Source organism: Oncorhynchus mykiss, chromosome 20 (assembly GCF_057628025.1).
Source record: "Oncorhynchus mykiss isolate SJ-2025 chromosome 20, ASM5762802v1, whole genome shotgun sequence".
Classification (NCBI taxonomy): Eukaryota; Metazoa; Chordata; class Actinopteri; order Salmoniformes; family Salmonidae; genus Oncorhynchus; species Oncorhynchus mykiss.
Genome location: NC_143041.1, coordinates 19,134,448 through 19,147,632, shown reverse-complemented (window position 1 = coordinate 19,147,632; position 13,185 = coordinate 19,134,448). Strand labels below are relative to the sequence as shown.

The following is a 13,185-nucleotide window of genomic DNA, read 5'->3' as shown; positions in this document are numbered from 1 at the left end:
CGCTTTGGTTATAAACAACTTTGTATTCACCTATCTCAGAGTGCTGATTTAGGACCAGTTCTCCCTTTTCAGATTATAATGAACAAGTGTATACGGATAGGGGAGACCTCATCCTCGATCAGCATTCCGACTCTGAGATGCCTAGCCCCTGTACTGCTGTTACCCTGTGGTGTCTCTGCCACTGCGTAACTTTCCAACTCGGGTTGATGTGGATGTATGTCTGTGTTGTGTCCACCCCGCTGATCTTTCTGCACTCACCCTGTAACGGTTTTCTTGTGGTGAAGGAGAGGCGGAGACACGTCCTGACCAACACTAAAACAAGGAAAACACACACGAACGATGGTCAGAACGTGACACACCCAGTGAGCCAAGTCACAGAGTGAGACAGTGTTTTCCTCCAGGACCTGTATAGTAGACATACAAACAGACAGCTTCAAACCAACCAAACCACAGAACCTCAGGTCAGTGGTGGTTGACTGGACCCAGGCAGACAGAACCAGGGCACAGCTGCCTGTGAGCAAACAGCAGGTCCTGGGCCGCTCACTGAGGAAAGGAAGTGAAGTGGTTCCAACTGTATCAACAATGTCTGACTGTTGCTGCTCCAACTCCGTCTGGCCTGGGTTGGAACACAGCGTGGGTTTTTATGAAGAGAACAAATCAAAGTTCTGCCAGGCTTACAGGTTTTTGTTGAACCTGTTGGACGAGGAGCATTCAGAGGTATCAGAGTATGAATGCTGAGTATCAGAGTACGTTGGCATGTTAGTTAGCACGGCAGTATTCTCATTTGGCCCCAGCCAAACTGATATTTAACCTGCGTATGACTCATCCGATAAATTCAACTCAAATGATTAATACATGTTCATCACATCCTTAGCATTCATCCACACCGTAAATGTAGCCTCTCAGGGGCCTCCACTATATGTAGTCTAGGTAATCACCAACGCATGGAAACTACATTAACAGCAGATCACTTAGTTTGACTGATGGGACATTTACTGTTTTTCCAGAAACCTTGAGCTATCATTTACAGTACAATTGACCAAACAGTTCATCGGTGAGGTCTCTGTAACTGATAGGTCACACTGTGGTGACGTTCCTAAAATGGCACCCATATCCCTATGGGCCCTGGTCAAAAACAGTGCACACTATCTAGGTTCCCTGGTTTAGCTGAGCCCAAAGAACGTACAACGGAACGGACACTCTGTAGAGTATTATGTCATGGACCCTTCCCTGTATATACCTCACCTCATACTGTGGTTAATTCATATTAATGTGGTACTTAATGTCGCAACCCAGCAGGTCACTGTGAGGGTATATGGGAGGAGGTGACCTTAATCAAATGTAAGAGATGACCATGGTTTAAGAGATGACCTAATTCTGTCTTTGTTTTGCTGCACGTGGTAGCGGCCCATGTCCTGCTTGTCCCCATAATGACCTGAGATATATATTGTGCACGCGCGCGCACGCACACACGCACGCACGCACACACACACACACACACACACACACACACACACACACACACACACACACACACACACACACACACACACACACACACACACACACAAACACACACACACACACACACACACACACACACACACAGTGCAGCTGAAACCACAGCTGTGGTCACATATTTACAAGCTGTGTGTGTTTTCCCTCCCCTGCCTTGGGTCATGTAATAAAGCCAGATGGTGGTCAAATATTCTCCTTCCTGCTCTTAAACCTGGTGAGGTGATCGCCCTCAGAGACAGTTGATTAAGTCCGGTGTGTCATCTTTAAAGTGCCTTGACATGCCCTCAGAGAGGTTTAAAGGGGTTTAAGCTGACCACGTTGTTGTTTTCTCAAATCCCAGATTGCTCCTCTAAACTTCTAATTTAAAACCTGTAGAACGACACTGTCTGTCATAATGACTAGGGAGTCAGAAGTTTTTCCCTGGTCAGGCTTTGTGGTCAGAAAAAACTCATGGCCCTATAAAGTAATGGCTGCAAAACCTGTGAGAATAGAAAGGATACTGAATGTTTTGGTCTCCTGAGTGGCGCAGTGGTCTAAGGCACTTCACCTCAGTGCTAGAGGTGTCACTACAGACCCTGGTTCAATTCCAGGTATTATAACAACCGGCTGTGATTGGGAGTCCCATAGGGGGGCACACAATTGGTCCAGAATTGTCCGGGTTAGGGTTTTGCCGGGGTAGGCCGTCATTTGTGCTTAACTGACTTGCCTAATTAAATGAAGGTTAAATTAAAAATAAATGTTTGAGTGACAGTTCCAAAGAGAGATACAGTACTTTATTCCTATGAAACCTCATGTCAGGGTTATGCTTCTGTTGTCAGACCTGGTAGAGTAAATCTGGCCTGTGCTTTACAGAATCATCTTAAAGGATCTTGAGCTTTGGCAGTGAGTAGGTGTTCAATATCTAAAGCCATTTATGAGTTAGGTTTATGAGCTTTCAGATTTATAAGGCTCTCTTTTCCCATATCAAGTACACATGGAAATGATAATATAAAAGGAGTTAAACTAGGTTTTTATGGAGCAGGCACATGATCATACTGTGACTTATTTGGTTAGGAAAGCCAATGTGACCATGATTGATTGATTACATCTATGCATGCTTCGACGAAAACAACACAGTGCATGAGAGCCCCCACTGTCCCAGAGGACTGGGTGATCTCACTCTCCGAGGCGACGTGAGTAAGGCTTTTAATCTGGTCAACAATCGCAAGGCCGCGGGGCTGGACAGTATTCCAAGCCACATTCTCAGAGCACGTGCAGACCAACTAGCAGGCATCTTCACTGTCATTTTCAACCTCTCCTTGTCCCAGCCCGTAATCCTCATGACTCATGCGGACCACCATCACTCCTGTTCTCAAGAACTCTTAGACTACCTGCCACAATGACTACCGCCCTGTAGCACTTGCATTTGTAATCATGAAGTGCTTTGGCCATGTCCGTCATGGCACACATCAACTCCATCATCCCAGACACCCTAGACCCCCTCTATTTGCATACCGCCCCAACAGATCTACAGACAACGCAATCTCAATTTCCCTTCACACTGCCCTCTCCCATCTGGAAGAGGAATACCTATGTGAGAATGCTTTTCGTCGACTACAGCTTAGTATTCATCACCATAATGCCCTCCGTGCTCGTCACCAACCTCGGGACCCCTGGAATTGATCACTTCCCTCCGCAACTGGATCCTGGACTTCCTGACGGGCCGACCCCAGGGCATGAGGGTAGGTAACAACACCTCCGCTATGCTGACCCTCAACACGTGGGCCCCCCAGGGGGTGTGTTCTCCATGCTTCCGTCCGGCAGGCGATACCGGTGTATCAAGGCTCAGACCAACAGACTCCTAAACAACTTCTATCCGCTGGCCATAAGACTGTTAGATGGCAAACAACTACTGCTTTCCCTCTCCTACAGACTATCCACAGTGGCTCATCCACAGGTCTCTACCCACTCAGACACACACCTTCGCTGCTGTATACAAAATTTGTATTAATTCGATTTATTAGTTCCATTACGCTGCTGGTCATTGATTATTGAGTGCCATTGGCATCTATTTATCCTGCTACTGGTCACTATTACTCTTGTTTACATGTCAGTATATATTACCATTAGTATATTATCATAAGTATTTATATATTCCTGCTACCAGTCACTTTTCAGCCCTGTTTACATGTATATTCTACTATCAGAACTTTTTTTTATGTATAAATCTACCTCAACCATTCCAGTACTACCGCACATTGAATAAGGTACTGGCACTGACCTTGTATAGACTTGCATTCTCGTGTTTCTTCAACCTGTTTCGTACTTCTTGTGTTTTTTACATTCTATTTTCTATTATTATCTATATTCTTATTATTATCAATGTATTGTCAGTGCAAAGAGCTCTCAAGTAAGAATTCCAATGTGCTGTTTTACGCCTGTTGTATTCTGTGCATGTGTCGAATAAACTTTGACACTGAAGCGACAACAACAATGAAATGGGATTACAACACATCGAGGAGCCTAAAATGTATTTCCAATATGCTTCTCACTCAGGCAAAACTGTCAAGGCAAGGCTCATGGTACTGTAAGAGTGGAAGCTGGAGTTGATTGTCGTTGATTAGTAATGTCTGACCTGTGTCTAGCAATTCCTGTCTGTACATCCAGTCCCCTAGGGTTGGACCTTAGCAGTATTCTTCTCCCTTATTGGCTGAGCAGTGGCATACAGGCAGTCCAGCTCCCAAATCATACAGAGGGAGCAGCCGGACAGTATGTAGAGCAGCCAAGCTGGATGTGTACACTGGGTTATTGTGTGACTTCACTCGATGTGTATAGTTCAACTGTCAACATTCATGTAGTCCGAGTTAGTATTTTCAGAACGGTAACGAACACCAGTTTTTTTTCCCCCAAATCTTTTTATTCCCTCTGTGAAATTTTCATCAAAACATATCAAGAGAAATACAATTGAGAAAACACAACAATATCAACAGTAACAAAAACAACTACAAAACTACGGTAATCTGCGACACCCACTTTTCTATCTGATTGAGGTGGGTACTCTGTGCAAGGACGTTAGTAGAGTATAAAAACAAACGTGATGGCAATAATCAGTTTCACTGAGAGCGAAGTGTCTTTTTGACTCATACACAAGGAAAACATTTTAATGCAAAAAGAGTAGCAGGGTGCTAAAATATCTGTGTTGCCCTGGATGCATTTGAGGTCCCAGAGGTTTCGGTGTGGGCCTCAGGGGAGGGGGGGGGGGGGGGGGGGGCACTCGTAGTTACAGGTTCTATGGTAGGGTGTGGATCCAGACACACCATCCCGGTTGAAGTCTGTGGTTTTTAAACACTGAGAACCAGCTCGTGGTTGCCTAGAGGTCAAGGGTCAATATCCTCGGGGACGACGGTGAGCATGATGTCCTCGTTCCCCCGCCGGACCACCATTCGCAGCGTGTCGTCCCTCTTGATAGAGCTGCTGACGTCACTGGCCGAGGTGATTCGCTGGCTGTTGATGGTGATTATGACGTCACTCTCCTGCAGGCCACCTCTGTGGAGAGGAGAGAGGAGTTAGGAGCATGTAGCAACAAAGAAATGTGCTTTACTGATATAAAGTAGAGTACGTAAGACTCTAAGAAGTGTATACCATTAGGTTTCAACCCACAGAATATAAATAGATCTTCTTACATCTGTGAAGAAAGAGTTTTCCCCATTCAAAAAAAAGCTAAATGAATTTACAGAGGCAGTAACATTCTTCTTAGACACTGTGAGAAACTAAATCTGACCATAGTCTATGAAAAATCTAAGCGCCCTCGTTACCACAAATACCCATCGGACAAAAGGAAAGCTTTTCATTTCCTTCAGTGGGAGACTGCTGCCTCAGCGCTAATTATTTTATGTGGCCACAAAAAAAATATACAAAGACAGTGCATTCTGTAGGAGTGAGTAACCTAGATAGACTGCCCTATCATGTTGTTTATGTGGTCATGAAATGCTAATTCATTGTGCTACGAGGCCAGTCTATTTTTAAGACCAGAGGACAATGAACTCCAAGCAACCTTTATGGCACTAAAAGAGACTACAGCCATCCAAATGCTTCCTATACGAAACAGTTTTTGCTTGTAGTATGACAATTTGTAATGATTTTGTTAATTTTGGTCTTCCGCAAGATTTTTTCCCGGGTATTGGAGCACACAAAGCATTTTCTCGAGGCAAGACAAGAGGCAAGACAAAGTTCGGGAGCCGAAGCCCTGTCGTCGGTCAATGGTCAACAGTGGAAATGTGTTTGTTGTAATTCAACGATTGTTGACTCTTTTTAACGCAAATTTTTTCACTTGAGAAATATTGCACCGAACATCTTAGATGTAAAATTGAACGACTAAGGTCTCCTCTGCAAAAATGTAAAAAGGAATGACAGATTTCTGACGACGGCATCTCAAGATGGACAAACAGCGCCAGCCGAACCGAAGCGTGCGGAAGCCTTTAGCCAACTACCAAAGGAGTCCTCAAATGCTCCTGTCCGAATCCAAGGTCAAGGACTTGAACTGTTGGCTCATGTTTGTACTGATTTGAGTCGGTCCACCGACTTCTGGTTCAGGTATCAGCAAACTACTACTTACGTCTCAGCTGGTGTTTTTGGGATGACCTCGATGACATATGCCCCTGAGGTAACATCAGGGAAGTCTGATGTTCTCTCCTTCAGCTCCTTTGCAAGCCTATGACCAATGAAAATAGAGAGATAAGTGTTTAAGTATTTGGAAGAATTTCATTCCCAAGATGAACCTGGCTGGCTGAAACTTACGTTGGAGTGAGAGTCATCATCCTCACACCGATGTACTTCTTCTTTGGTAATAATCTACCTAAAGAAAAGAGGATAAACACTACATAAGCATTATCAAGATGATAAACATTGAACATGTAATATGCAGGACCTGATCAAAACCATAGGTGTGAACCTTTAGATAGGTCTAGCACAATATTCGTATAGTCGTCTAACCGACAATAAGCGTAAAAGTACAAATAAGTTGTTTTAATACAGGCATTTTATTAGTGGGAGGGGTTTCAACTTTTTTTCAAGTAGATAGAAATAACCCAATAGTAGTCTAAACCATTTGTTTTTTTAAACAGGGGTGTCACCAAAGCCGAGTTGAATTCATGTTTCATAGATCATTTTCAAATGTGCACTAATTTATGACGCATTACAAGCTCAAAACCTTTTTTCAACAAAAAAAAAAGAAGACAATTATGACAACGCCTTTGGCAATTTAAATGACAATGAATTGTCACCTAAATATCCATAATCGTCACAGCCCTACCTTTAGACTGTCTGCCGTGGGACTCTGCCAAGAACTGACGGATCTTGTCTGAGGGGATGGCGAAGGAGATTCCTGCTGTCACCTTCAGTGTGTTGATCCCGATCACCTCTCCGTCCTGAAGACAGAAACAACACACACACACACACACACACACACACACACACACACACACACACACACACACACACACACACACACACACACACACACACACACACACACACACACACACACACACACACACACACACAGAGGTCTCTTAGTCCCAGTTCCACTTTCAGCTCATTTAGCTCCACTGATACGTATTTAATGCCACGTTTTCAAATAAAACCTACTAAACGCTGCTTTTGAGGAAACATAGGTCTTTACTTATGTGGATAAAAACAATGGTGCTATCGCTAAATGCTGTAACGTGTAACTGCTTGCCAAGGTTTACATATGGATTCATATGCGTCCTCCAGACGTCTCATAGATTTACATGAAACATATTCTAGGAGATGCAGTCCTTATCAATAACAAATGATATCTTACCAGATTGACCAGGGGTCCGCCAGAGTTCCCATACTGAAAAGGAACAGCATTCAGGTTAAAGGGCTGATCAGATGGTAGATAATAAGGATAAGGAGGAGCTACTGTTGTGCATTCCACAACTAAATGCCCTGTGCTGATATAGATCACAGCTGTGTGTGTGTGTGTGTGTGCGTGTGTGCGCGTGTGCGATGATGTGTATGTATTCCTCACGTTGATGATAGCGTCCGTCTGGATGTATTCCATATCAGAGTTCCTCAGGCCCAGCTCCTTGCCTCCTCTTTGGGTGGTGCTGACGATACCTGTGGTGACCGTGTTCTGCAGGGAGAAGGGGCTGCCGATGGCCACAACGAACTCACCAGGCCTCAGGTCAGCTGAACGACCCAGCAGCAGCACCGGCAGTTTCGTCTAAAAAAAAGGGACACAGGACTCAGATCAGTCAAGATGTTCACATAGATTCATCCTGTGATCGTTACAAAAAAGGGGACAAGGAAAAGTAGAAATGTACTGTGCGTTCTGAACAGAAACAATGCGTACGGTATCTACGGTAACAAGACCAACCCTCTTTGGAGACAGCTGAAGTGCCTTTGTTACATTCTGTTTGTTTATGTACAACAGCAATAGCCCAGCGCCAGTTGAAATACATATGGGGGTCAACATAAAGTTCCACAAAATTCTATTGAAAGGAAGTTGTGATGCCTGAAGCTATGATGTGCCATGACGTCGGGATACTCTGCATGCTTTCTAAAAACATACCAAGGCAGTGAACTACCACTTCATCCATCTCAATGACACAATCTACAATAGACAAAATCCATTAACAATGCCAGGAGAACGGATTGGAGTTCTATGGTTGGATCTATGGTAGGTTGTGGCAAGGTTACACCAGACCTTCATATTAATAGGACAGGACAGGGCAGCGGGGTCAGGGAACTTTGCGATGAGGATACAGTCACAGTATATGAGGAGAGGAACCATTGCCCCCCCTCCCGACACCCTGGGCTCAGTGCTCCAGGAATCCAGACCTGATATCCAGACTTGACACAGGAATAGCAGGCCGCTCCCTGGCCGACAGCCCTAAGCACTCTACCAGATGGGCTGGAAGTCAGATAAACGAACACGGGGGTCAGGTGGATGGAATGGGACTGGGAGGAATGGCTTTTGGCACATGGTGACATGTCTGCCAATGTGTCTTTCTGCCACCCATCTGTCACACTGTCACACTTACTGGGTTACAGTCTTTTTTTTACATCCACACAGTGGGATAATACTATAGTATAATACTATAAGAGTACTATAATACTACTGTATATTTGTAGTTGGACAGTTTTGTCTGTGTTGTTGTTACACACATACTGTAAGATACCGTACACACACAGTCATTCACCATCTAGCACAGGCCATCTTAGTGAAATATTACCATACACAAGGCGGGAATCTGAGTTTCCTCTGGGATCCACTGCGGAAGTGGCCTGGCCATCACTTGATCAAGATTCCACTTACTAAACATTTCCTAGTAATTCCTCAAATGAGCGTAGGGAGTCCATGAAAACAGTAGATGACAAGAAACAAAATGACAGTATTACACTTGAGATCCAGCCAGGTATAGATCCAGGACCATAGAACTCCCAAGATAATGGCACCTGAATACACGTTTGAAAATATACAGTATCTCAGGATTTATATCTACCTCCGGAGGCAAACAACTCATGTATAGTACAGTACCTTGCGCTGTATACCTCAATCTGCAGAGTCTTAAGGTATCTGGTGCATATCGCTAGTCTAGTGAGGACGAGGGCTTTGAGTGCCACTGTGTTTTCTTCAGGCAGTGAGAGACAGACTGACAGACAGGAAGTGTTTTGCAATCCACGGTGTTGTACTCCCAGATGCATTATCAGACCACGCGTCTCCCCTCCTCCACCCCCCTCCAATCCTTCCACTCCCCTCTACCCTCCTCCATCATCCCCCTTCATCTGCTCGAGACAGCTGGTCCCCCCCCCCCCCAGTCCCAACAAGCACCCAATGCAATGAACTCAATCCACCCACACACTAGTCTAACTGTTACTGTGAAGACGTGCAGAGGCACGCCTCTCGCAAACATCCTGTAAAATACCCTCCGTGTACTGTAAGGAATTACCTTGGAAAATAAAATAATTACTGCGGTTGTGAGATGCAATTATTAAATATTTGCTAGCAAGGTGAGTGGAAGGCTACACATGATCTGTCTTTGGTTCTGTCTCAAATGACACCCTATTCCCTATAGTGCCCATAGGGCTCTGGTCAAAAGTAGTGCACTATATAGCGAATGCAGGGATGCAGGGCAGCAAAACTACTTGTCTGTCCTTGAGTATTAAATTGAGTAACAGGACCCAAGACTTATCGCTGGTGCACATTAGCATTTTTTACCAACGTTTTTTGAGCTCCCTTGTTAGTAGGGGACCTCGGTCAACTCTCAGTGACTGGGATTACATTTGCTGCTGAGTCTGATACAGTGCCAGTGTGGAATGGTGAGAGACAGGTCTGTGTGTGCCAGTGGAAATGACCAGGCTGTCAGGGGGGGGGGGGGGGGGGGGGGTCAAATATGGGAGTCTTCTGCAGAAAGAGAGCCATTAGTCTATGTTGCTGTCTGTTGCTGCTCAGGTGATTGACGAGGCACCTGTTGGCAAAGTGTGTGAGGTTTTGTGTGTGAGCTTGGTCTGTCAGGCCTGGACGTATTTGTGTTTGTATCTATGTGTCTGGACCTGAGCCAATGGGGACTGAACAGTCAGACCACCAACAGAGTTACTGTAGATTGATTTGCTCAGTGCTGATTAATGCTGAAATGAAATATAAAAGATACAATTAAGCAATAAGGCACCTCGGGGGTGTGATATATGGCCAATATACCACGGCTAAGGGCTGTTCTTATGCACGATGCAATGCAGATTGCCTGGATTACAGCCCTTAGCCGTGGTATATTGGCCATATACTGTACCACAAACCCCCAAGGTGCCTTATTGCTATTATAAGCTGGTTACCAATGTAATTAGAGCAGTAAAAATAAATGTTTTGTCATACCCATGGTATACTGCCTGATATACCAGGGCTGTCAGCCAATCAGCATTCAGGGCTCGAACCACCCAGTTTATAATATACTATAAATCATAGACAACAGGACTGTGATTACCAATAAAAGCAAAGAGTGTTATACACATATAATAAATCCAGAACTGCATGTTAAATATTGTCTATCGTCAAATTGTTTGCAAACATTCCAAAAAGTACATTTTGAAAAGCAGCTTGTGTTTCCATTTGGGATGAACAACACAGTAAAGCTGTCAAAGAGCTAGTGAACAACCTGTTTTATCCCAGATTTACCAGTCTGTATTCAAGGTCAATCACACATCCTTTTGGAAAACTCATTCTGCTACTGCTACGTTCTCCTGCCAGGAAAGGGAGAACCTTACTTTTCCTCCCTTCTCATAATTCCTTCTAGCCGTGCGCACTTACATACACACGTACGCGCTCGTGTTATGGACGTCAGATTGCTTGCTTAGCGAGGACCACTTCCACCGCCAATACGGTTCATACCTGGGTCGAACTCGGGACCTCTGCTTTGCTAACACACGTGACTGCCCTCCTTGACCACGTTCCAACGGGTTGAGCCACTCAAAAGGCCACAATCAGATGGCTCCATCTGCGACATTTCAAGCTAGCTGTGGAGTGAGCTAAGTCCGTTACACATGCAATCCATTGTCAGACTTTATCAGAGACAAATGATAAAAACTCTTCAGTTGTGGATTTATGATGTCGAAACTGGCTGTGGCAAACCACATAAAAAGTCACAAGCTATTGAGCAGCATCCAGGAGTTAGCCAGGGGCCTGAGGGGATTCACAACAAGGTGGCACAGAAAGAAGCCTGCAATGCTCCAGACACACCCCTCAAACATGCACACACACATGCACGCACGTGCACACTCTACACAATATTCTGTCTTTGCTTGCATACGGGCCAGCAGAGACTCTCTCTTTAATTCTGCTAAGGCCACAGCTGAGTGTACAGTGTTCCCACAGCCCCCCCCCCCCCCTCCCTCCCTCTCCTTGTGTGGCTCTCCAGTCTGGCAAACACCTTTTCCACTTCCTCTAGTGTAAAAAACCCTTCCTGTCCCCAGGCAGGAGCTGTTCTTCACATTGAGTCAATCATGCATCGTGAGAGAGAGAAGGCTTCCTCTGAAAATAAGATTGAAGTCTGTCATAACTCTATTAGTCCACCGGACCCGTCTGTGACTGACCTGGACAAGGTGCCTAAAGGGTTTACGCCGGTCTGGCTGTCTCCTGTCTGAGGAAAGACAAATGGGAAAATGGCCTAACTTTAAGAAATGGGGCAATTGGACTTGATAGTGTGTTTTCTTTCACTGGTTCCTGTCTGGCACCAACCATAGCAAGGATGAGCATCTGAAGTGATTCATCATTTCCCTCTTTCTGCCGATGGGATCTTTCCCCAAACCAACTTTCAACCGATGACAAATGCTCCCTGAGGCTGCTGAAAAGGGGAAAAACAAACACACACACTCACACACTTACATAACCCATTCCAATAAAGGCTCATCGATTCCAGATTTTGACTAGAATGTCAATTTTCAGTCCAGGCAGATGGAAAAAGTGACTGGCTGTTCCTAGATCAGGGACAAGGTCAGTAAATCATATTCAAACACTCAAGACTCTGGGATTACGTTTTCAGGACCTGACTCTGTCTGTTGCTCTCAACTGTTTGTTGCTATGGACTTAACAGCTCTAGACAAACTTACCATGTCACTGTTTTCTTTCTAGTTAATAAGAGACACAGCAAATCCCTCCGGACAGATGTCACTGAGGACTTAACCTCCCAGAGATTTGCAAATCGGGGAATCTTTTTCCTGAAATCTTCATGTCCCTGAGGGTGCAACAGGCCCAAAGACATCATTCAGAGCCAATTGAGAAAAACACAAGCCTGGGAATGCCAGCGTCCGGTGGAGGCATGTAATTGGGATGTCTTTCATCTCTAGAGCTTGCCTCTCTTGTGTCTAACAGACTCCACTCCAATTGAGTGACACATATGTTACAAATGTCCTCTTAAGTAGAGTGCAGGCTTTAGCCTGGTTTCGAAGTCTTACCGCACGCCACGGAGAGAGGTGGATATCGCAGAATTTCCACACGAGATGGACAAGACAGAACCCCCGGAAAGAATGCAAGGATGAGACACTCCAACTGAGTGATGACTTTGTTGATGCCAGTGTCACAACTCAAAAATTCCGTCTCTCTCTTTGGTACTTGTTTGATTAGCACAAATTGACGAGGTGGATGAAACAGGTGTGAAGAGTCTGCCTATGGGCTGGGATGGGTTGGGCCCCTTCTCTTCTCTGTGGTTTGGATTAGTCATGGTCGAATAGGAAACATGAGCTGGCGCACACCCAGAGAAAATTATTTGATGTAAACTCCCCGTCATTTATTTGGTAAATCACCAACGTTTCGGCATCACCGTGCTTTAGAATCACTGGGAGTTTATACATAGAGTGTGCAACTCTATTCTTTAAAAAAACATTTTTATACCTTATTGGATTAGTCATGGAACATGGAAAAAGTGTAGCAGGATAAAGACAACATCTGCTGGATGGAGAGACGGTATGGTAGAGGTTTAACAGCTGTTTAGTTTACCTAAAACCTGTTTACTTTGTACATGTTTTTGATTGATTCACCATACTCCGCCATCTGTGTGGGGCTGTTGAGACGACTCAGTCTCTGTCAAGAAGATTCAACACAGTATCTCAACGTGGTTTTCAGACCGTATCTTAACTTGATGCCTGTAAAAATCTCTCATTGACATCAATGAA

At 44.7% G+C, this 13,185-nt stretch overlaps 1 protein-coding gene across 1 annotated transcript in view; it reads right to left on the bottom strand.

Annotated features, from left to right (window-relative positions):
* Nucleotides 1–4,392: 4,392 nt before the first annotated feature.
* Nucleotides 4,393–13,185, bottom strand: part of LOC110499019 (serine protease HTRA1B) — a 30,788-nt gene continuing 21,995 nt past the window's right edge. Inside the window, exons 4-9 of the mRNA XM_021575829.3 lie at nt 7,550–7,744; nt 7,340–7,372; nt 6,809–6,923; nt 6,295–6,352; nt 6,113–6,208; nt 4,393–5,043 (exon numbers count right to left, since the gene is read on the bottom strand). Coding sequence (XP_021431504.3) covers nt 4,875–5,043; nt 6,113–6,208; nt 6,295–6,352; nt 6,809–6,923; nt 7,340–7,372; nt 7,550–7,744 — 666 coding nt within the window. The 3' untranslated portion in view covers nt 4,393–4,874. The remainder of the gene's footprint in view (nt 5,044–6,112; nt 6,209–6,294; nt 6,353–6,808; nt 6,924–7,339; nt 7,373–7,549; nt 7,745–13,185) is intronic.